Source organism: Heloderma suspectum, chromosome 10 (genome assembly GCF_057233095.1).
Source record: "Heloderma suspectum isolate Gila_16-S chromosome 10, 16-S_ref, whole genome shotgun sequence".
In the NCBI taxonomy this organism is placed as follows: Eukaryota; Metazoa; Chordata; class Lepidosauria; order Squamata; family Helodermatidae; genus Heloderma; species Heloderma suspectum.
Window position 1 is genome coordinate 34,759,782 of NC_139467.1, and position 25,494 is coordinate 34,785,275.

General features: G+C 41.9%; 1 protein-coding gene across 8 annotated transcripts; it reads right to left on the bottom strand.

Annotated features, from left to right (window-relative positions):
* Positions 1-516: 516 nt before the first annotated feature.
* SRRM1 (serine and arginine repetitive matrix 1) lies at positions 517-25,028 on the bottom strand. 8 transcript variants are annotated; one of them, XM_084815884.1, is made up of 18 exons: positions 24,985-25,028; positions 21,125-21,214; positions 20,112-20,234; positions 17,800-17,970; positions 15,402-15,514; positions 14,900-15,100; positions 13,840-14,040; positions 13,126-13,245; positions 10,863-11,134; positions 9,418-9,498; positions 8,851-8,937; positions 6,453-6,597; positions 6,010-6,051; positions 5,017-5,121; positions 4,029-4,484; positions 3,055-3,250; positions 2,519-2,701; positions 517-1,521 (listed from the first exon to the last, which is right to left on the bottom strand). In XM_084815884.1, exons 1-18 carry the CDS (start codon positions 25,003-25,005, stop codon positions 1,417-1,419), a joined length of 2,712 nt encoding a protein of 903 aa, XP_084672010.1. In that variant the 5' UTR covers positions 25,006-25,028; the 3' UTR covers positions 517-1,416. The 8 variants fall into 8 exon arrangements, with proteins under 8 accessions (XP_084672010.1, XP_084672011.1, XP_084672015.1 ...); XM_084815885.1 differs by lacking the exon at positions 24,985-25,028 and adding an exon at positions 24,173-24,272; XM_084815890.1 differs by having other exon boundaries at positions 523-1,551.
* Between the last annotated feature and the right edge of the window lie 466 nt (positions 25,029-25,494).

A 25,494-nucleotide genomic window follows, 5' to 3' on the forward strand; every position in this document is an offset into this window, starting at 1 on the left:
AAGCAAGGGATGGAGTTGAACAGGAAGAAAACAGCAAGGCAAGGGTAATCCACCAATAACCCTTGCCTGTTTGTGAAATCTAAAGATAAGCCACATGTTTCTAGCACTGTTTGTCACGAAGAGAAACTTGGAAACACAGGGAAGGTGCCCTCATATAGTTCCTTATGGGTGTTAGGGTGTCCCTATCTGCAATCCCTTCCTCATTCTTTGTAATGGATATGGGGAAACGTATAAGCATTTGAAGGTGTCACTCTGTTAGAGGGGGAATCCCTACCCACACAAAATTTCTGCATGTGCAGAGCACATGTAGAGCTCTGGACTGGAGGCAGCATCTGCAAATGGCTCCACTGTGCAGAGGAAGAATGTCTGTACTCTATATGGCTTCCTGCTCATCCTTTAGGATCTTCACGCAATTCCTTTTACCTCAGTTAACAGGATCAGAACATACATTTCTGCAGAATAAGCAAGTTTACTTACTTGAAATTGAGGAGGGACAATATATAAATAAATCACCAAGACCTTTAAATTTAGAAATTTATTTTGTTTAATCCACAAGCTTTATAATAGCTTCAGTTTTTAAAAAAAAAACAAAAACAAAACAAAACCCCCCAGTGAGAGCATGACAATATCCAAAGTTCAGGTCCTTCAGGCTTTCAGAAATCACAGCTCTGAAAGTTACACACTATTCCAAAGGACCGCAACAAGACAAAAAAAAAAAACAATGAAAGGGGCAACAACAACATTTCACAAAACAAAAACATATGTCAAATTTTGCTGAGGCTGCTGATCATGGAAACTGCCTTTTTTTAAAGAAGAAAAACAGGATGGGGCAGGGGAAAGAAATAAGGTAAAAATTAACATTCCAGTGTTCCAAATAAGTCCATTACACCATTATGAACCCCCTGTGTTCTGGCAAACAGGTTATGCTGTAAGTATCATCCTCAAATGCTAATCCTGGTCTTAAACACGGAGAATACTGGGAAACACAGAGAAATCAGGGTATTTGCAAGTGTTCCTCTGAAGGATGGTTTCCCTGTATGTATAGACCACAAAAGGCCTAGAGCAAGAAACCAGATTAGGAACTTCATAGGCATTTATACTATGGCATTTTAGAGGAACGGTGTGGTCTGTCAGCCTTGTTTTAAAACCCTTAAGGGGGGAAGGGGGAGGAAGAGAAACCCTTACTGCATGAGAGATAATTCTAGTGAAACCATGTCAACTGTCGAAGGTCACTAGTACACTGTGAATGCTTGTTGTAATGAAGATCCATGCCCTTTTTTTTACATGGTGAACTTCAACCTAGCAATTATTACAACCAATGTTAAAGTCTAAAGCTCAAACACATTTTAGCAATTTGAAATTGAAGTCTGAGTACAAACCAAATAAAATGTACATTATATCAAATGCTGCTTCAGCCTAAGATGGTGGGGATGCTTGCGCCTTCCTCATCGATCTCAGAGCCTTCTCACGCAGGTGCTTTTCCAAGTCATCTAGGTTATCTTCTGCTTCACTCTCAGTCTCCTTAACGCAATGGAAAGTCAGCAATTACTTCTATAGTCACAGAATATGAGCCTGAGTTAGATTTGGCCAGAGAGCAGAAACTTGCATGATACACAGACTAAAGACCTAGGAATTTTACTAATAGTGTCAGGAATTTTAGCTTGAGAAATTAGGCACACACACCATAAACAAGAACTAGATGCAAAATTAGGTATTTTGATTCCATTTACCCATGAAAGTAGAATTTGGTAAGACATAATCACATCTGTACAATGGCTGTAAAGGACAAACTACCCAGTAGGAGAACCAAACTGTGCATTATGTAACCCTGCCAAAGTTCTGGTGTGTCCCTCTTGCTTTTAGCAGGCTCTCCAAGGAGGGCCTTCTATTATTCTGTGCTATTATTGAGGACAAATCTGTTCTCCCATTTGAGACATGAACTGTGCTTGCCTGCTGGGATGATCAACACGCCCTCCCCACCCCAAAAGTGTGGTCACCACAGTTCCCATTTTAAATATGCAAGATACATTTATAGGTTTTATTCCTAACCCATGAAGGAGACAAGTTTCAATGTCCACAATATAGAGAAGTTACAGGAGCATTAGGGAAAATGGGCCCAGAAAGAAGCAGCCACAGGGCTGTTCAGCACAAGCTCCAGCCTGGCTGTCTTGGTTGCTGACCCTTTCCAATATAACAATAGTGTATGTATTTCTAAGCTATGAGGGCTAGACATGTGCCTCCTTAAGACAAACCTTCTAAGGATGCCAAATTTTGCAACAAACAGATCCCATGCTAAATCAGAGAGCCTGCAGTTTGCCTGGAATACACAGCCCATGAGTATATTTGAACAAAGAAAGGTGTTCTTAAATGATATGTGTTTTGCGTACAATATAATATAATGGCTTTGTAATTTGATCCCTGGATCCTTAATATTAAGTACTGTCAGTCAGTATGCAACCCAAGGAATATAGAAAATGGCTTATAAATATTTTGAATAAATAGATAACATAATATTCACCTTTTTGGGCTCTGCAATTTTCTCTTGGTCTTCCTCTGCAGATGTGGTAAAAACAGCCATTGCAGCAGCTACCGCAGCCTTCTCTTTCTTGTGTTTTTTGTGTTTCTTGTGCTTTTTATCCTTTTTATGTTTCTTATCCTTCTTCTTCTTTTTCTTCTTGCCACCCCCTTCCTGATCAGAGTTCTGTAATGTCAAGCAATAAGTAAATTTAAATTTAATTTATTTAAAACATTTATATGCCACCTTTCCATGAATAAAGACAGAAAACCTAACATTTAAGAAAACATACACTCCGCAAAGCAATACATTCCCAGCAGGCTCCCTGGCAGAGGTTATTTTTGTGTACAGGAACACTTGCAAGGCTTTCGCATTTGAAATAAAAGCTGGTCCACCATATAATAGCACTAGGGACCCAGTATGATACAGTAACTATCAGTTTAGCTCAGCATACAGATTTACAGCTGCATCAGCCACGAGGAACATGCTTTCAGCCTGCATGCGAGGCAGATGCCACACAGGCATTAGAAGACACGCACCCTAGCTGGCGATGGGCTTGGCGTAGGACTTTTAGCCTTCTTTGCAGGTGCTGCTGGTGACCAGTGAGCAGAAGGTGATCGAGACCGAACAGGAGATGGAGGTGCTGGATGTTTCTTGGGCAGTGGTTCAGGTGATCCTGAAGCAGACCTGGATGAAGATCCTCTCCTCACAGAATGTGGACTTGGTGTTGAAGCCCTTACAAGAGAGAGGTACAGGATATTTTACACTTTCTAGGTAAAGTCTTCTAATGAGAATCAATCAACTACAAAGTTTCATATAGTTCACTGAGCCCAAGTACAAAAGACAGCTAGCTGTAAGGGCACAAGCTGCTTCCAGCCGTACAAGAACTGTGATGTCAGTATACCACAGAGGCTTACACCCCTATCTTCCTCCCATTCCTCAACACCCCTGATCAAAAATGAAGAAATCTTGAGTTCTATTGCTTAGAATTATGTAGTTCAGTCTAATGTGCAAATATGCACATTTAGTATAAACATTCTCTATGTACGGGCTTTATTCTGAAATTGAAACTTTGAAACAGCTCTTTTAATTTTGCCAACGTTTCACACTGTACCATCCCCAACTACTCTTTATGTATATCACAGTCCTACAACAATCCCTTTGAAATTTAAAGTCATTTTATATTTATAAGTTGGATGTGGACTTATATGGACTGAGACCCATTCAGCCATAGGGAAAAGACATTTGTACGATTATTAGCCAGCCCAGAACAGGATTTTAAGGTGGAAATAAATAGGAAAGACTACCTTGGCAAGGTTTATTAGAAATAAGCTTAGAGTTCTACTGTGAAATCTCATATTTGAAACAAAAACATAACATGCTTGTATTCTAACAGGGAAATTACACGAGAACATCTCAGGATTTGCAATATTCTCAGACTTTCCTTGGTGGCTTAAACCAACTGCCTTCCTAACATCAAAGGGAGCCCTTTAGCTGCCAGTGAAAGACTTACTTCAACTTTTTGGGTTCTGGGGTCCTTGAGACTCTTCTGATAGGCCTAGTACTTGGAGATGGAGACTGTCTTTGCTGAGGTGAAGAGGAAGTCCCCCTGCGCAGCAGTGGGGGGCTTGCAGAGGTATGGGAAGGCCTAGGTTGCGGGGAAGGTGAATGCCGTTTGTTCTGCAGTGGGGAGCGGTTGTCACGGTTGGACCTGCTGGGAGGAGATCCTTTCCTGTGCTTGGAAGATATGGATGGTGAACGTCTCTTTGCAGGTGGAGAGCTTCTTTGTTTTGGCGGTGGAGAATGAGAGACTCTGAGCTTAGGCTGTGGAGAAGGAGATGCCCTTCTTTTGGGAGGGGGAGAAGCCGTTCGTCTCTTTGGAGGTGGTGAAGGGGAGTACCTTCTCTGTATTGGAGGAGAATATCTTCTGGGAGTGGGAGAGTGCCGGCGAGGAGGTGGTGATGGAGACCTAGTGAACAAATGCAGGAAGGAAGTTTGGGAGAGATGCATAAAGATATTAGCAAACCTATTTAATAAGTAAAGCAAAACACAAATGGCCAGGGGAAAGCAGGTAATGCAACTGTACCACACTGTAACTGTCTTTAAGTGCCACTGCACAAACGGAAAAGCATCTAGTCTTCGTATAGAACGTTTTTACCAAAACATTTTTTAAATCTTCTAAAACATTTTTATTACCTTAAGTATTTTAAATTCTGACATTTAATTATGCTTTTATCAGCTGGTTGGTTTTGTATGTATTTATTTTTGTTTTACGTTTTCTAAACCATCCTGAAATCATTGATAAATGGTGGTATTATAAAGTGTCTAAATAAAGCTCTAATGCAGCTGCAATAGTTAAATACACCCCTCTTTAAAATGTTTAGTAATTTAATTGCTGGTTTCAAAATAAACACAAATGCATGTATCAAATAAGACATGTTGATTGAGGGGTCACAGCATCCTTTTTATTTCGATATGCAGACAGGCAGCAATTATGTTACCTTCGGCGTTGTAACGAAGGTGACCTACGCCGTCTTGGAGGAGGGGCAGGAGAAGGGGAGCGCCGTCTTCTGGCAGGCAGAGGCGAGGGACTTCGCCTCCTCCTACTAAACGAAGGAGAGAGGGGAAAGGCTCAAAAGACAAACCCTGAAGAGAAGCATGGGCACGACAGCCTACAGAGTAGCTTACTACTGGCAAGGCAACAGCACCCCGCCCCTCAGCTGCAATCTCTTTACAACCAAGTTACCACTAAATTACTGGGCTCATATGGTCTAATTCAGGTGCTCTTCAAGGCAGACAACAAGCCTTTCTGACACACTTGTCTTCCTGTGGTACAAAAATATCTTCCCTGATCAGGCAAAGGCTAGTAAATTTGCCCATTGCATCAGCAGATATAACAAAAGCAACAGGGTTGACCAGCCCACTCAGAAAAAAATTATGTAACGTTACAACTTTGTGCCAATATATAACTACACCATGCTGGGAAGTTTGTCTGTTTTTTGTAACTAGAAGTTTTCAACAATGCAGAAGCTGACGAAATAAATGCCAAAAAAAGAGAGTCCACTTTGTTTTACAAGCTGTCTATATGAACAATGCCTAAACACCCTGAGTGGCAACCCATTTTACAGTCAGGATACAATGTTCAATTTTCATATAGGCAGTGAACTTTGGGAGATAGAGGAATACATTTTAACCACTTCTGCATAAACATTTGGAAAATACCATTGATGGACTGTCTGCTTATTTAATTCTCCTATTTTATTTACTTTACTGTATCTCCCCCCAGCTGCAGTTGCAGTATAGAAGAGCAAAGCAGACTGGGGAAACATTAAAAAACACCCATCCCTTTCTCCTCCTCCATCTCCCACACAGTTTTATTCTATTTTCCATGGGGGGGAGGGGGGGGGCATGGTGGCTGTGGTTAAATCAAGTGCATCTTTTCTAAAAGCCCCTTAAAACTTAATCCCAATTAGCAGATTAATCTGCTAACTAACCTTTTAACAATTGGCGACTGCCACCTCTTTCCCATCTGCATCCTGACAGCAGTGGAGGAGGGAAAAAATTGAGAGGTCAAACATCCCACAGAGTTACTTGCAAGGATGAACTAGCAGGTAGAAAGTCACTGTGTTGTAATTCTTAGCAACTGAGTAACCCTTGTATGCTGGCCCCAAAGAAGCTCCCACTATGAATTCTAATGACTGAAATCAGAAGAAGCCATTTGAGTAAATGGAATGGAAAAGGAGAAACATCATGGCTAACATGAAAGTGATTATACAGAATGCTTTCAATTTGGGGCAGGTGCTGAATTTAGTTCGTACAGCAAACAACTCAAAAGTACAACTTGTTCTAATTGACACAATAAGATGGTCAAAAAACAATAGCACACTGACCATTACTAGTAAACGGCAGCCTGTGTATACAAAACAAAGGAAATTACCGAGGAGAAGATTCTTTCTGCCACTTTCGTGGAGACGGAGATGGGCTTCGGGAATGCGAATGCCGTCGGCGTCTACCCACTTCACCATTCTTTACATTTGACTTTTTTGGCCGTTCCTCTTCAGAGGAAGTTGATGAACCAGAATCTGTAAAAAAAAAAAGGAAAACTGCATTGCTAAAATGCAACAGGATACTGACATTTAGCGCACTGTAGGTACTTCCAAAATTATTTTTTAAAAGCTGTTTATAGCTATTTTTGTGTTCAATTCTTCTTCAAAGAATTTTCCGCAATCCATTAGAGAGTGTCAAACTATCAATGAACCTCCTGAATCAAAATGCACCAAGATTCCATAACTAGTAATTAATGGCAGCTTTATAAATTAGTTTGAATTATTATATAACTGTGGCTGGTTAAGAGAGTTTGATAACAAATCAATGAGTTCTATTTTTAAACAGGCTTCCTTCTCTGGATGGGAGTGCATGGATTCCCTGCATAAATAGGTTACCACTCTAATATTGCTAAGTTAGTGACCTTATGGTGTAGCAGTACCTAAGCCACTCAGTACTATATATTAGATGACATTTCAAGCAGACTCCTCTTAAGTTTCCTTGCAGTTCATGCCTAAAGCTTAAATCAGGTGCCTTGAGATCACAAGGACAGCAAGCTAATTGTTTTATTAAAAACATGAGGGAAATACACAAATTGTTTCACTATAGACCGACATGGCCCAAATGAAGTGGCTGAGGTTGGAGAAATTTGGTGAAGATTTGGTGAACAACGCAGAACCTTAAGCAATGCATGTTTAAGACAACAATCTCAGTCTATCCGATCATGGTTTATTAGATTAAGAATGAGTGTTGTGCCCCTCCCCTCTTGTGCACTGAAACTGCCAGGGTTTTAATCTCAACTGGGATGCTGTATTTTAGGAAACCACAGAAGTTTTCAATTGCACTGTGTGAGAGAGGAGGGAGCCTGCAGCCTTAAAGCTTGTTCTCATAAACCATGATTTATTAGATTAGGATTGTTAGGTCTGAACTGAGCTTACGAGCTGGTTTGCATGATCACTGCAGCCCACCAGCACGGTGGGTAGCGGTGTCCATAGGCACCATTTTGATGATCCACACCACCCACTCCAGCTTCTCATGTCGTTGGAACGCTGCAAAGGTGGCATACTGGACTGATAATACAGGCCATGGGGTCTGGGTGATTTGTTAGTCACCGCGACAAGCCACCCTCATTGGGTCGGGTCAGCATGCGACAGGCACACACAGGGACTTATTAACCACCCTCATGTCATGTGAACCAGCCCAATAACTAGTATTGATGCCAACGCTAGAAACACCTAGTGGCCCAGTATAAAAACTACAAAGGGCATTAGTGGGACTCAGTTTTTACCCCGTCACACATAAGCAAAATGGGATTGGGATAAGGCAACTTGAGTTAAAAAGTGCATTTGAAGTGCCTGTTGCAAAATCTCTAAGGAAACAAAATGCTTACAAAAAGAACTGCCCTACTAAACAGTCAACATTGCCAAGGTGTGCAGGAGGGGCAAGGTGTACACCTTCCTCTAAGGTGAGAGCCAATCAAGATATATTAATGAGCATCTCACCCCAGCTCCAGCAAGAGGCATCTCATACTTTTAAGAACGAGTGATTTAAGAAGTTAATAAACCTATAGTACAGGGGAGAGCAACACATGCCCCTCCCTGCTGAAATCTGGTGGGACGGTGGCGGCAAAAAATCCAAGGTTTGTCACCAAATTTCAGCAGCAAGCTGTGATGAAGACTGAGAAGGAACACGTTTAGCTTGAAAACAAGCTAAATGTGTCTCCTTTCAGCCTCCACTGTGATTTCCAGCCAAAATTTGGTAGCAAGCTGCCAATTTTGGGGTTGGTGCAGCAGCGAGGCCCCCAGAGGGGGGTCTGATGGGTGCAAAATAGCCCCCGGATCCACCAAAGTTGCGCACCCCTGCTATACCACATCTGCAATTCTTATGCATCAATGACAGGCTTGGGATAACTCTTACCCACAGATGCCACTCTCTCGTTCTTGCCTTATTTCAATGACAGAACTGCGCCTCTCCCACCTCTAGCAGCAGTCCTACTCATACCTTGCTCCAGAACAAAATATTTTAAGTCTGAAAATCAAGCCCTTTAAGGGTCTATGAAATCTGCCACTATTTACAAAAGGCATGATTAGGTAACAAGTACTGGAGAAGGCCAGAACACACAAATCCAAGACTTAGCCAAATGACAGGCTTGCAATAGAAGCCATTTGCAACTCAATTTAGTTTATTTTTTGTACACTTCTGTTTGTATACTTGTTCCCAGCGAACAAGATGAAACTTATTTCCATGTATACATGCATAAGATCAGGCAGCAAAACTCTAAAATACCATACCAGATGAAGACTGCTGGTTCTGCCTTCTGTACTGTCGTCTTTGCTGCACAGAATCTGCAGCTGCCATTTTACCACCTTTGTCCTCTTCTGAAGTGTGCAAATTTAAAAAAAAAATTGAATTATATTCAGAGCCTCTTTCATGTTAATACTAATAAAATGGAACACATTTTGTATTCGCCAAGCACATTCTTGGGGCTCCTTCTTGTTTTCTTTATGCTGCATAGTTCAAGGTGTGATTTTTTTAGGGTTTAGGGTGTCTTAAAGTCTGCTGGTTTTGATTATGGGCTTTGCTTGCAAGCTTTGCACTGCTGCTGCTAGTGCATTGGTTACTTTGGCTATGTTCGTATTATTTTTTATATTGTTCACCTTGGATTTTTGTAGAGAAAGATGGGATATATTTTAGTAACTAAATTATGATGAGTCTTCATTTAAAAGAGGTACAAACTGTGCATGTCTGCTACAGATATGAATGGTACTCAAGCACTCTAATGCTTGCCAATGTGACAGAAACCCCAAAATACAAAGAATTTCAATATTAGAATGTGCAAGTGTAAGCCAGAAACTTACCAGATTCTGACAATTCTACTTTTCTAGGTTTGGGCGCTGGTGAGGGAGATTCCCTTTTTTCAATACTTTTATGTTTGGGTGCTGAAAAGAAGCAAACGTAACTGTAAGTAAAAGTCAAGGAAACAATGACTTACAGACTGTCATTTGTACAGTACATTTAGTGCTATAAACATCACCAGTCTGGTGCAGGCCCAGAATCAAATTTCTGTTCAACCATGAAAGGGTCCCAAGATGCCCTAAGCAAGTCACTCTCTCAGCCTACAGCACAGGAATTGTTAATGACTGCAATCAATCCTAAGCCCCTAAGATAGGGCAAGAAATCTGAATCTGAAAACAAAATCACACAACTGCAAAACTTGTCAAAACTTAATTATTGTCCTTTGTAAACAGAGAGAGAGAGTGTGTGTGCGCAAAATGTCCCAACCACATCGTCTGTGTTGAAATCTGAATGAAAAACTCTTACTTCCAAGACCACCACTACACACTGGTCTACAATGACTGTGTTTTTCTAATCACTGACTGATAACATTTAATTGTCAAGTATGCTGTTTTTAAGTACTATAGCACAAGCAAAGGAACTGCTAATTCAACCTTCTGAACAGCCTACTCTCCTCGGCTTGCCACCAATGTTTCCCTTAAGTTCAAGGGTACAGGAGGAAGCAACAGAGGCCGATCCCTGTGCACATCCTAGCCATGCAGGAGGTGGTCCAAGCATACAGACATATTTCATGCCAGCATCTCCCTTGAACCTGGGATCTCAGAAGCAGTGGCAGGTGAAATAATGCTGCCACCTCATCAAGCAGCACAAATGTTAAGTAGTCCTTAAAGCAAAAAACCAAAGCAGCACACATAGCCTAGCGTAGAGGCTACTAATCCCAGCTCTCTTCTGAGCCGCATGTACAGTCAATTCAGAGCTGCCTTGCATTACACACAGAAAAGTACACAGCCACCTACACAAACAATTAAGTGCTTGACTTTTGTGCCCTTCTAGCCTAGGGAAGTGGATGGAACACATCAGGTGGATGGAACACATCAGGCCCCCGAAAAGTCATCTGGAGAAGACACCCATTCACTCACTGCATCTCCTCTCTCTGGTTGGGCTATGTAGGATTACTTGCATGGGGCTGTGTGGAGGGCCCTGCCTTGAGACAGGAGGTTCCCTAGGATTTCATGAAAAACAACAACCCACCTTTACCTTACAAACCGTCCTAGACTGTTTCTGAAAGATGCTCAGGCTCTGATGAATTCCAAAGGAACAGAGTTTTAAAGTGTAAAGCAATTGCTCCGAACATTCCAATATCTATTGGAAGGTGTGTATCCACTCTCTTCACTTTGGACAGTCAAAGGTATGAAACATTCCAGCCATTAGCTACTCAAGATCTATATGAAGCTAAATACACATGGTCAGAGAGGCTTGGAGAATTGTCAAATTTAATTCACTTTACCTGAAGTTCTACTGGGAGAAACTGAGCCCCGGGCTTTTCTTGTACGGTTTGATTGCTGAGGCGTTGGAGACCGTCGTGGTTTTGGAGGTGGGCTTAGTGGTGGGGAGGGGCGGTGCCTTCGCCTGGGAGGACTTGCAGAAGGAGACAGTCTCCGTGTTTTACGAGGAGGGCTGGAAACAACTCTCTTGGGTGGCTTCTTTGGTGGAGATCGGGAACGTGAAGAAGAGGAGGAGGAACTACTTCCTGACAAAGAGGCTGATGACCGTCTCCTCCTACAAAATTCAAGTTGATATCACGTGTACTCTAAGCATGGTTAGATGACTTTACAAAATTTGCATTGCCCTGTTTTCTCACAAATATCTTACTAGCTCCTACTAGAATGGAAGATAAGGCTATCAATGGCTATGTATTACCTCCAGTATCAGAGAAGTATGCCTATGAAAAGCAGTTGCTGGGCAACATGAGCAGGATGATGCTATCACGCTCAAGTCCTGCTTGTGGGCTTCCAGCAGGCAGCTGATCGGCCACTGTGGGAACAGAATGCTAGACTAGAGAGGCCTTTGGTCTGATCCAGCACAGTTCTTCTTATATTCTTATTAATGCTTCCCAAAACGTCAAGAGGAATTCAATCTTCAAAAGTTGTGTAGAGGCATTATTTGCATACTATTTGGCAATGGGAAAAGATTTTAGATTGTTTAGGAGACGGATGGTCCAAAAGCAACCTATTTAAATGACTGAATTAACTGGTTCATAAATCTTTTCAAGAAACTTGTCTGAAATAGCCAGTACAAGGTGACTAAAAAATTACAGATTTTTCCAAACATGAAAAAGTGAGCACATTAGCACTGAGTCAGAAATTAGAGTGATTTATCAGACTGCGCTTAAAGGCCTCTAGAATTCTGCGGCACAATTTGTGGTCAGTTCTGTTGCTATCATGTACCTGCTGACTCGACCTTTGGCTGCAGAATTCCTGAGAACCTGAAACAAAGAAACCCTACCTTGAGCAATACTCCTTAGAAGCAGTGTCATACAGCTATAAAAATATACGTGTTAACGATTTTTGCAAAAGAAATATTCAACTGCCAGTCCAATTCATGTCTGTCAATGTGTGCAGATTTTAGCAATGCTATCAGCATCCTAAATCATCAGGATATCAGGGAAGTGGTCCTATGTTAATTGTTTGGGGAGAGTGATTTTCAAGCTGCATTCTGGGGAACCCTGGGGCTCTTCCTGGAAGGGTAGCTTGCCCAATGCTATGGATCTTCCCCTGCAATGTGCAGACATATCTGGGATGGGGCAGGGAGAGTGAGAGACAGAGACCCAAAAGATCTCTGCCCTACTACATGCCTAAAAATCCTCAGCACATTCATAGAAATTCCATGAAAGAGAGACTTGGTAGACAAGTTCATGCTGGAAGGGTTCAGAGAAAAAGCTTTTAAGGTGTTCTGGTCTAGCTTGCATGTTAGCTAAAAAAGGCTTCTTATAAAGGCGTGAAGTTAGTTTTATGATGAAATAGAAATCAAAACAGCCTATTTTCCTCAAACCCTAAAGCATTTTGGTTTCTTACAACTGGCTACTGGAAGTCAGCTGTAGGAGATTCAACCCTTATACTGACTCTTTGGGAGCGAAGGACTATACCTAATTCATTTTTAAAAGATTTCTATAGTTTCATCAAGACTCAACATTATGGATCTGCTTCTGTGTAATATGTAGGCCATGGCGAAGAAAATGTGAATTGTTCTTTTAACTCTCAAAATGATGCCACGTCCACTTTTCCATGATGTATACTTCGTAATCTTTAATTTAGTATAGGCTCTTTCTAGTGAGGAAGCCAGCACATACAGAAAAATCCAAATTATCAGTAAATGATTAAAAAACTCAGAACAGTCATGAAATATTATGCAAAAGAAATTATCCATCTTCAAGCCACTTATTTCCCTATTTACTTTTCATTATGATGTATGTTGCCCTGAGAGCTTCAGGTATAGGGAGAATAATAATAAATTAATACTAATTTTGTGTTATGTATTAATTATTAATTATGATGATGCGATACTGAACTCTACCCATCAGAACTTTACACTTAAGTGATTCATGCCCACTTTCAATCCAAATGGGAAACCAATTTCTCTCTTCCCTCTATCCCCTGATCAAAGGAAAAAAAACATCTTAGGAGCTGAAGCAACTGAAACATTAGCACATTCAAATATTACTACATCCTTTAAACGCTGGTGACTCTCATTTCTGAATTACGAATTCTTACCGTCTCACAGGAGATCTGCTCCTTCTGTGTCTGGGTGGAGGTGGAATGCGTCTCGGTGGGCTTCTTCTCCGAGGAGATGGGCGTCGCCTTGGGCTAGGTCGTCTCCTTGGAGAGTAAGACCTATCAATGCAGTTCATGAAAAATCAGATACTACAGCAGCTACTTCCCAATTTACAAGGCCAAAGCTTTGCCAAATCTCCAGGAGAAGGGGTCTCAGTAGCTGTGGAATGGACAACACCTGCCTACATGCCATTCCTACAAAACGTGGTGCCATAGATAAGATTCATATGTGCAGCAGAATGGGAACTGTTTCCACATGGTGACCTCAGACTGGTCCATAACTGCACACATGAAGATAACCAAGGCTAGCACTTAGAATACGTTCTAAGACAGGGGCAGGATTACCTCCCCAGACCAGAGTTGGCAGGCCAAATTATGCTAAGGGGGCAGGACCCTGCCCCAAAGCCCCTCCACTTCCTGTGATGTCATTGAGCGCCACCCAAGCCACTCCCCTGCTCTGTGCAGAGGGGTACAGAGCTCAATGCTGCCTTCCCACACCACTTGTATCCCAACTGAGGCACAAGTGGTGCAGGAAGGAACTCAACTGGGACTTGCAGGACTAACTTCTGCAAGCCTCGGCTGAGTGGGGGTGGAATTCCCTTCTTATCTCTGATCAGAGATGCTCGAGTGCAAAAAAATATTAAACCCTCTAACCTGGATCGTGATCTGTGACGCCTTCTGGGTCTTGAATGAGATGGAGAACGTGAGCGAGACTTTGACCTTGACTTAGATCGGGATGGAGACCTCGGACGAGTCTTCTCCTTTTCTTTCTCCTTTTCCTTCTTTGAAATTCTTTCTGGAGAGATTTCTTTAGTATCTGGCACGGGTTCAATTTTAGGTACTTTTAAGATATCACTGTTGAAATAAAATGTTAAGATTAAACCATGGATTACAGTGTGAGGGGAAGACTCCATATAAGCAGCATCCCATGGTGTCATTCCGCTAGCACAAGTGGCGTCATGCTAGCAGAACCTCGGTTCCAAACTATGCGCAACAGGAGAATCCAACTCAAGTCACCACTGCACAAGCGCCACTGCAAGTAAAGGGTTGTGTATTACCCTTGTACAACTGGTTGTGCACTATGCTTGTGCAAACCACTGTGCAACCTGGTTGCACTATCTGAGTTTGCAGAATGACACCACTGGATATTGCCCTAAGGTTGCAGTCTGCAGTACTTGACAGACTCACTGCACACGGCTCCATATGGCATCTTTTATGCGAGCGAAGAACTCGTGCCCCAAGCCATACGACCAGTTCTCTATTAACAATTTCTTCAGGACACTTGCATGCCAATGCTGTCAACTCCCTATTGGTAAGCTGTAGCTCGGGGAAAGCCTCTGCCACCATTCAGTTCGATTTTCAATCTAATGCTTTCACATTTTCCAATGTCATCTGGCTATCTTCAAAACATACTTTAAAAATGATGAAAGCAAGCCAGAATGATATTACACCAATTTTATTTATTAATTTAACATTACATTTTTCTAAATTATACTCTAAAATTTCCCCACAGGCCAAACTTATTTGGGAATCAAAGATGTTAACTTTTAAGAAATAGAACCATTAGACCAACAGCATTTGTGAAGGTCCAAGAATAAGAAGCATGAGCATACATGCGCACGTGCACACAGACACAACATAACATATAGTACCAAGTTTCAGAATAACATGGTAACAAAGCTAGGGATGAAAAGATTATAACCAACAGCAATACCTAGTAGATGTAGCCTCTTGTATCAATGTTTCTTTTACTTTGACTGAAGGTTCTGGCTCAGGAGTCTCTTCTTTCTTTTCTGGTGCAGGAGTAGCACTACGACTCTTTGTTGTATGATGAGGGGATCGGGAATGGCTGTGTTTTCTCTCTTTCCTGACAGGAGATGAGCGTCTTCTAGGGGAAGGAGACCTTGATTTGCGCCTAGGACAAATTTATATTTAGTTTATTACAGAACACACACACACACTTCCCAACATGCACTTAAATTAAGAATTTATCAGATTATCCCAGAACCATTATTGCCCTCCAACCACTGACTGGGAAAGAAAAACATGTTCAATGTAAAACTCGGTGAAACTACGCATTTAGATTCCAAGTATTAAAGAATACATTATCCAACAAAAAATCAGTAGTAGAGTTGCTCTACCACAGAAGTCAATGGCTTCAATACATCCAAGGGTCATATATGACAATACCCATTGGCACATAAGTAATGAATTACCTTCTAGGACTTCTAGATCGGTCCCTCTTTTCCCTGTTCTCTTTATCTTCTTTGTCTCTCTTATCCTTGTCTTCATCTTGTTTCTTCATAGAAGCCAATTTTTCCTGTTCAATCTGAAATATTAATGTGTTCTTAATTCAGAAGCACAGGATAAGTAAATGCTGAATGCATAAAATGAACTAAACATTAACACCACTGAGCATTTATACAGTACTATAAAGAATGCGTTCTGAATGCTTCATATATGCAATCTTGTAAACCTTACAACCACCCTATATGTACTGTCAGACAGTATGATCCGCATTTTGCACGTCAGGGTGCTGAGGCTAGGACAGGGTGACTTGCCTAAAGCTACCTGGTGAGTTCATGGCAGAAGCAAGATTTGAACTGGAGACTTGGTAATTCATAGTTCAGTCTCTTAAGACACCATGCTACATTAGCTAAGATGCCTACATCTGTTATCAACCATTAATTTACAAACTGCACTAATGCATTTGGGAGAATGTATCCAAACCTGGAGACTTGGGCAGCAAATCCACCATGGCTAAGATGGTTATTTTTGTTTCAGAAGTCTATAGCGATTTGGGGAGCAATCCTATGGCTCTAAGACACAGTGTGCAGGGGCCATAGCATAATTCGGATTCTTGTATAATTGTTGGATTATAGTATATTTGGATTCTTGTACAGTACTCTGACCATGGATCCAGGAAACCATGCTCCCCACACTCTCTCCCTCACAGCCAGCGAGGAGAACCGCACCAGCTGCCTCTCCAAGGCCACAAAGGCAACCTTGGAGAGGGGATAAAGGCATGCCAGTGGATGGGGGGGGGGGGAGGTGCTGGGATACAACGTATGCCAAGGCCTCCCCAGCCTCCTTCCCGCACCCCAGCTAGATGGGCAAAAAAACCCTCTAGCTAAAATGCAGAGGAGGAGGAGTGAGGAGGTGAAGATTGCTGCTCCTCCCACTCTGCATAGGATGCCTGCAAGCCTTCAAGTTCGGAGGCTTACGGGCATTGCCACAGGACTGTGCCCTTAAATTATTATGCTATGATTTGCATTTTAGGAGAGAGTGAAATCTGAGTTTGCCATTTAATTTAACCATACATTAAACTGGCTGGTTTAACATACTCTGGTGGATAGATGCAGCTTTAGATGTGGAACCTCATGCTGAAATTCCACCTCAGCCATGAAACCTCACTTGGCTGTTGACTCACACTATGCTAGCGCTAAGCTGCCTTGAGTACCATTAGACACCTTGAGTGCCATTTTTCTTGGTAGAAAGGTGGGCTACAGATCAAATAAATAAATAACCAGGATGCCTATTTTCAAAGTCATTTTTACTACCCCAACTTCTGGCAATTGTACTGAAATTACTGAGTTCTTTATTGCTAAAGTCACCTCATGATTACATGCTACTACTAGGATACAAGACATGTAACATATTAACAAGGAGAAATACAATGTAGACATCACAACTGCTTGTGCCTCCTGGATGAACAGATGACAAGGCATGGAATGGACAAAGGATTCACAAGTAATGGGGATGAGGCACTCCAAGACATAGATTCTGAGCATTTTGAGTTCGCAATACTTGGAACTCTTAATACTTCCAGAAGGTTGAATATAGAAATTTGAGACTTGTCACCCTTCCCAATCTGGCAAGAAGACTTTTTTAAATGAAAAGTTATTTATCACAAAATTCAGAGAGCTCAAGAAAAGTGCCTCAGGGACAGAACCTCAAACTGAAGCACAAAGCTCAAGAATTATAGGAACCAAGTCCCACTGATTACTCAGAGTAGAAGTGAACATTACCCAGCAGACGATTTGATCACATTCTTGCAGGCACATTTTGTGTATACTGCAAGTCAGTATTCAGTTTTCCATATGTGAATTTTTTGTGCCCATATCTCAAAAAAAGTTGTTCATCTTTCTGTTAAAGGAAATGAAGGGCTGGGAGTACACGTTGTCATGTTAATAGTAAATGTAGTGTCCAGAGCTGTAGAGTCCGTGGGCTGGTTCACATGTCACGCTAAGCCGCTGCAGGTTATTTAACCACTGCAGCTTACCAGCCCAAGTTTTGAATATGTAAGCAGTACCAGGCAGGTGCCGTGACTTGTCATGCTGTGCGAACCTGGGCAGCATGGGTTACGCGAGGATAAGCCGACATGGCTTACATATTCAAACTCGTATGCACCGAAGCTGCCCGTGACTTAAGTAAGCCACAGCAAGCTGATGTGATTGTGCGAACCAGGTCAGTGTCTGTTCATTTCATTCCCAAACCCATCTTTTGACCCAGAGAATTATTCCCAACTTACAGATGGTAGACTGGGGAATCCAAGTGGTTTGCTCAAAGCCATCCTGCAAGATCATATGGGAACTGGGATTTAAACTGTCCTACCTGTCTCTGTTTTATTTCTTCTTTCTTCAGTTCCAGGAAAGCAGATGGAATACCAGCAATGTTTTCTTGTGCACTTAACAGTAGCGGCCACAGTTCTCCCATGAACTCTCTAGCATTTTTCCCATTCAAGAACCCAGTCAGGTTGATTTGCATCATTTTGGAATCTGGATTCTGCAAAGAGATATGACAGGAAGAAATACAGGTTATTTGAAAACACAAACACAAACAAGTCATTTTAATTTTGACTTAATCTTCTACCATGGGGCTACAGTATGTTATACTCATTACTAGTTTTTAAAGGTTGCTCAGTAATATAGTCCTAACAGATTACCAATTTTCTCTTGCCTTATCATTACATTCAGAATGGCCTGTTAATCCTTTGTGGATTTCATAAGTATTTTGGTCTGTGCAGCTACTACAACTGAGGGCCATGAATTTGGTATAGCAGCATCACAATGGTTGGTATACGTTTCTTTGTTCTCAACTTTCTAAGCATTCTTCCCCAATATTCTTTGGTATTGCTGCTAGAAAATCCCTTTTTTTAAAAAACTGGGATCCGTACAATGGACAGAAGCTGTACACTTAACATTACAGAATTATCATCTACAATATACCTCAAATCCTGCTGTGAAAACTGAACAAAAATTTATGCATGCATTTTCTTACTTTCATCAGCAAACTAAACTGAGCCTTCACTAACTAGGTTGTGGAAAGAAAGCTGCCATATTTGTATGACAATTATGTAATGCCCACAAAGGATTAAGAGGTCAAGTGTAGCTCACAATACAGGTGGACACTTTAGTTCTAACATTGTTGGTCAAAGCAACAAGGTCCATATAACAAGCACAGCTCAACAGCACAAAGCAAGTACAGATTCCAGGTGTCTTCTGTTTCTTCTTGGAACTTTGGGGGGGTTTGGAATCGCCAAGTCCCCTGTAGAGAAAGATGTTCCCTTGGCTTGCTTCCGACTCCCTACTGCAACTCAACCACCTTGAGTTTAATGTTATACCATTTATCTAAATTGCAAAAGACGAACAAGCAATAATGAGTACACAACCACAAAAAGGAAAAATTGTTTTAAAAGTTCTAAAGTTTAATCATGCTTTCTATGAAGGGGAACTACAACTGTGTATTTAAGTTTGTTACGCTAACACATATTAGCAAACCATTTCCTAGTAAAAGCTCTCACTTTAGTCAGCAGAACCCTTAAACCTGCCTCCCCAGTTGGATTTCTATACATAAACGATTGCAAGTATGGCTGTTTAAACAATAAAATCTTACATTCAAAAATACAGCATGACTTTTTTTTCTTTTAACAGCAATACCTTTCTCAGTTGAAATGTCAACTGTTCATAAAGATGAGTTCTTTGGAAGAAAGATTGAGCATAAAATATATTAACACAAGAGCATTTTGCCAATAGTTCAGAGAAAATACTTCACTGTCTCTTGGGATGCAGTGGCAGACTGTGTAAAATAAAAGACTGAGTTTATCATGAACTCAATTTCATTTATGCAGTTCATGTTATACGACTGATAACCGATTAGCTGTATTCCAGTGGTGCAATCCAGCTCCATTAACATCAGATGGGTGTCTTGCCACTGATTTCAGTGGGAGGTGGTTTGCACCTATAAGCTTTCCTTCTATATCAACCTGAAGTAGTTTTACTGTAATTAACATATTAGCCCCACCCCAGCTGAACACAGCCATAGTTCTAAACAGAGTAGGTCTCCACTGAACGTCTCTTACCAATTTAGAACTGCACCTCATGCTTTACATTTAATCTGATTTAATTCACAACAATTTCAAGAGCAGTGTAAAGCTTTGCCCAATTGCTTTCTGCTGGATGCTTTGTCTGTCTTTGGTTCGGCCACTTTACACAACTCACCTCCAAACACACACTGCATCATCAAGGGAGTTGGTCAGAGCGACATTGGACACTCACTCTGCTGTGACCTAATAAGGTGATGGTGCTATACTTCAGACGCAAGGAATAACTTCCATTTTGGTTCAGGCCTTTTAAATCATAAATCACATCATCATTAGAAAATTGCTGTCAAAGTAGCTTAACACGTAACAGCAAAATCAACACAGTAAGTCTGATTTTTTCACCTGAGCAATTTTGCAAACTAGGCACCTTCACTACAACTGTCAGCCTTAACAAACGTTTTACGAAGTGAATTTATTCACAATATACATTGTAACAAAATTCCTCCTAATTTCATCAACTGTTTTTGATAGAGATATCTCAGTTTCCACAGAATTATGCAATACATTTACAAACATGTAAATACAACCGCAGCAAAATCATTACCTTCACTTCCAACTGGTTGAATATAAATTCAATTACTACATCATCTTCAAATCCAAGGATTTCTGTTACTCTTTTTGTTATCCATGGCTTGATTACTTCCAGGTTTACTTTGCTCATATCCACCTACATTATCAGACAAAAATATTAAGAATTATATTTAATGTTCACCTTTCTTTTGTGTTCAGTGACTGAATATGGAACACCTGTAGACCCTACTTGGATGTAACAGCAGCGTCTGGCAGCAAATCATGGGTTAATTTGGGGTTGTTTAATCCACAAACAACCCCAAGTGCCCCTGTTCAGGCATCATGGAAACAATCCTCAAATGTGACATTTGAGGGTTGTTAATGGAAACAGGAACTGGCCTGGGCACGACACACATCCCCACAATTTGTGGGTTAGCCCACAATTCATTGCTGGATGCCACCATTACAGGCTCAAAGTCTCCTACTAGTAGTCAATTACTGTAATCTCTTGCATGCTATGACATACCAACATATACAAATAATACAAATAATAGCTTACATATAATGTAGTGTACATTACATTTGCTTTCTTGCTTATCGGTAGATGCCACCGGTTTGCAATAGCTTACTGAGGAGGAGAGTTTATTATCTCTTTAAAGTGTCACTCCAGCACAACCATATGGTCTACAATGACAGTTTCCCTGGGAAACACTGAAGACTGGAGGTAAAATGGTTCCTACCACAGGGTATGTGTCTTTAGTAGATTTCTATCAGTTGGGTTTTTCTGGTGTTCTTTGCAATACGGCTGAAGCCTTTATTGAACTAATGGCAAAATGACACCAGTGTTTATACCCCACCATCTTAAATTCTGTATTAGCATTAAAACCCAACACTTTTGCACTTCTAGTGCAAGGAGACAAGCTAGCCTTTCTTTTTGCATCCTATGTTAACTTTAGCCTAGAGTTCATTGCATTCAAAATACCATCTGCTATATTTGAAGTGTTTTTTTTAAATCCATGTGAATCTCTAAAAACAAATTGAACATACTTTCTTTTCTAGGCATTCTGCAAATTTCAGTTGCTTTAGTAGCTTCTTCTGTTTGTTGCTGAAGCGGTTATCCTGTTCTGCGCTTGTTCCCTATAAAAATAAAAGACTTTAGTTAACCAACTGTATTTAAAATTTCATTACCATTAAACTAAGTGCTTCTTCTCTATAATAACTTACTAGCTGATATTTAATTAATGAACATCCCACAACACTTTTGACAAACTGCATCAACTAGTCAACTATATGCTGAAGGTGCTTTAAGAAAAAAAATTGAAACATAATACATAAACCTCCAAGCGGTTTCCAGTTAATGTAGGCAAAGCAGTTAAAAAAAACCCTTAAATATTACTCTTTATGTCTTGGAAACACTATTAGTTTTTGAATTATCTTAAACTTCAAATAGCATTGAACAGTAAAATATCAAGCCACATTGAGCACCATATTTGAAGGAAAGATGGGATATTAATTTAATTAATAAATAAAAGACATAGGGACCCCAAGCATTATATGAATTCCTCTGAAGCTTAACATTATTCTATAGTGCTATTTAAAATTAGAAGATGGAAGCAACAGCTTATATTATTATTTCTTTATTTTATTTATGTCCCATCTTTCTGCCAAAACTGACACTCAAAGCAGTTAACAATAAAATACAGGCTAAAAACAATATAATGGCAGGTGGGGGGAGAGAGATTGCTATGCTCTTAACAGCAACTATTAATTACAAAACCTGTTAATGAATCAATTAGAAAACACTCCAGTAAGGCAAACCCCATTGTCATTGAGCACCTTAAAAACAGAGTTTACTATTTGCAGACCACAGATGCCAATACCTGCATGTATGAGTGTTCTTAAGTATATACATAACAGAACTTAAATTCTTAACTTGATGAATCTTATCATGACTTAATGTGATCCAACAATTAACCTTTTAGCCATACACACAATTTCTGAAAGCGTTCAACTAATATTTGTTTGTAATGTTTTAACTGCTAACATTTTGGCTTCAAAACAGTAATTTAGTCAAACCTTTCCTTAGGTTCAAGACAAATAAGAATTTATTTCATCATATTTTCAACAGAAGAGGTTGAAAGGCTTCTATTATTTTAAAGAAACAATTGATCCGATTTAATAAGTCACTTTTTCTGTGATTTTCCATATGGTTGTATGAGAATTTATCAGAACAGTAACATCCAGTCAACCTTTTATTACCTTCCCCCTATCTCCACCCATGGCCAACCTGCTTTTTGTAACATCTTGCTTGATGAAGAGATCTGGAGATTTCAAAAGCTTATACATTTTTTGGTGATCTTTGAGTTGGCCTAGTAATTACATCATATGGTTAGTGAAGAGCCACTTACTGAAACTACTCAGTTACAACAGCTAGAATAATAAACAGTTTTAATGCATGAGTCTACACTGTTATACAATTAGAAATATTATAATCATGTAGATTTTTAATTTTTATACATTTATGGGTTGCCTATCAGCCAAGGAGGGACCCAAAAGTGACTTACAATTAAAACTAACCCCCCCTCATTTTAAAAACTTTTAAAGCAGCAGAATTAAGAACAGCAGAAAATCTTGAAAACAGAGCACCTTACTGAGGAAACCTGTGGGCAAGGTTTCCACTGCATCTGGACTTGTGAGGGAGCATTTCACAAAATAAATGCACTCCAAATATGCCCACCAAAGGTAGCAGTGGCCCCACAATGTCCAAAAAGTGTCTTAATAAGATGGCAGGCGGTAATCTGAGTTTGGGCGAGAAACCCAGTCTCTACTCTGGACTGCCTGGCATCTGAGCAACCAAACACAGGCATGCAGTCTTTTCAGAATGTGACCTGTGAAATGGTTCCAGACACCTTCATGGTCCCATTATTAGGGGGCAAAGCTGTATGGAGCAGTGTAACATTCCCGTGTTTACATTCAGAGCAAAGATCCTTTACAGAGCAAACATATCCACTATACTACAGGGAAAGATCCTGACTAGCTGGCAACACTAGATCTGTTAATGTGATGACGCTTGTATTTGATTCATGTTTCTTCCCGAACACGTTTCCGTTTTGAGATGTCAGCTTCTTCTGTTGGCTATTTGCTTAGCTGCTATCTCTTACAACTTCCTTGGCAGGGGAAGTTCTTTGGACATAGTTGCAGGGCAGAAGGTGTCTAGTCCCAAGTATGTGCATGTGCGATGGGCTAGTAAGCGACCATCACTCCCGCTATTGCTATCAGTGACCTGATGATGCACTAAAATAGGCACACTGCCACTTACACAACATCAAGAACATTGTTGAGTAATATTTGATCATGGCCAAATAATCAGTGGTCAATTGACAATATTTGACCAGACTGGCACTCCAACATGTGCTTATGCTCTCAAAAGGTAGGACAAAACAGTTTACTACAACAGATCAAAATATACTACTCTAATGCTACCTAAAGCCAGTAGTAGCTGACCTTTTGGGAAAGGATGCCACAAATCAAGTTCAAACTATTATTGCCAATATAATGGACATATAATGCAAGGCACTTTGGGTCATTTTTACCTCTTCTGTGAGTTGGAAAAGCAAGCAGCAATGCAAGTTTGACACCATGCCAGACTCACTGCCAGATTCATGCGGCCTGTACCACAGGTTGGTTAGGCCAGTGTTTGGCACTTCGTTCCAGGAACCATCGTTAATGGATTGAAAGTATTTATATGTCACCCTTCATCATATTTGCTTTCAGAGCAGTGAACACTGGTACTACTCAGAAGATTACTGGGATTTTTCCATGAGAAGATCAGTCACTATTGACTTCCCCCTGCAGTGCTCAGCTGCAAGGAAGTGTGGGCCACGCTTCTAAGGTTCCACTGCAAACAAGCTGACATTGAAAGAGTCCTGGAAATTTGATAACTATGGATTTGGGGATATATTTAGACAAACCTTCCCCACACCATCCAAAGAAACAAAACAAAAATCAAGGGCACTTTCCCCCATACATTCATGTGCTTGACTTTTCTCTTCAGTCACAGAAACAAGCAAAAGAGGCAGCTTTCTGATTACGCACATGCATGCCTCTTGTAGCATGCTGGAATATCCATGTGAACCTTAAATAAAGGGCTTCCACTTTAACTTCTCAATTAAGACCAGGGATTCTCTCCTACTGCCTGTGTTAAGAATGGAAAGAGCGTGTTACAACCGAATTACTACTCTTGCGAATATTTTCCTGTACATACCCGCGTGTTGAGCAGGAGTGTTACAGACTGCACTCTTGCACTGGGTTTACCTTTTTGGCTTTAATGTCGGCGTGTCCCCAAAAAATACGCGCACGTGTCTCTCTCCCTCCTCCCCTAATCCATGCACCCGAAGAAATGGGCTCTGGTCCACCAAAGCGCCCGCCACGCACAGTGAACGTGCTCCTTTCTTTTAAAAGCTCGTCGCGTCGCTGGTTGCGCTAATTTTGTAGATTAATGTAGCCGCCCGGGTGGGGGGGAAGCGGGGAGCGCGTGCGAGGCTGACTGAGGAAGGCCCAAGCGGCGCCTCAGAGCCCTTCGCTTCCTACTTCCTGTCGGCGAGGAAACGAAGGGACGTGGACGAGGCGAATGAAAGGGGAGAAGGGACGAGAAGGGGAGGCTGAGAGGGGGGAGGGGGGCAAATCCTCGCCCGTTTCTGCCGCGCGCTGGAAGGCGGCCGCCGCCGCCATTTTCTCCGCCTCGGCTCCTCACAGAGTCGGGGGGGGGGAGCCGTGAAAGGGCCGCCGTGGCCGGCGTGAGGCGAGGGAGAAAAGGCGCCCCCGGCCGGCCGAAGCGCCCTCTCCCCGGCCGCCGCCGCCCCCCGTCCCGCGCGGCCCCGCGGCCCCCACCCCGCCTCAGCACTTACGCGGAAGAAGCCCGCGTCCATCTTGACTCCTCCTGCCTGGCCGCAGAGAGCGCTGCTCCGTATCCCGACATGCACCGCGCGCCACAGAGCGCGAGAGCCCGCCCCCTCCTCTCGGGCGCGGGGCGACTCCTCGCCCTTGCCGTCACTCCGCGCGGGGACGGGAGGAGGGCGCGCCTGGGCGGGAGGGCCGTGACGCCGCGGAGAGAGGGAGGGGAAGAGAGGCGGGCGACCCAGCCAACCAGCAGCTGGCGTTCTGCGCGGCGTTAACCAATCGCCGGGAGGCAAGCGTTCTCTGCGTGGCGGCGGCGGCGGCGTCCTTGCGTGTTTACGTCAGGACTCGCGGGCGGTCCGGGACGCGCGCAAGAAGCCGCCCGGCAGCTGGGCTCGCTAATGAAAGTCGATGGCGCTCGCGTGTGCGCATGCGGGTATAAGGGCTTGTGTGGACGTGCACGCGGGGAGGGGCTGGCGGGGGCAAAGCGGCGCAGCAGCAAAGCAGCAAGGAGGCCTGGG

Coding starts and splice junctions, on each gene's coding strand:
- SRRM1 (XM_084815884.1), bottom strand. CDS start 25,005: ATGGACGCGGGCTTCTTCCGC. Junction 8,938..9,417: donor AGTAGAATTGTCAGAATCTG/GTAAGTTTCTGG, acceptor TGCACACTTCAG/AAGAGGACAAAGGTGGTAAA. Junction 6,052..6,452: donor CAGAAAGAATCTTCTCCTCG/GTAATTTCCTTT, acceptor CACTGCTGTCAG/GATGCAGATGGGAAAGAGGT.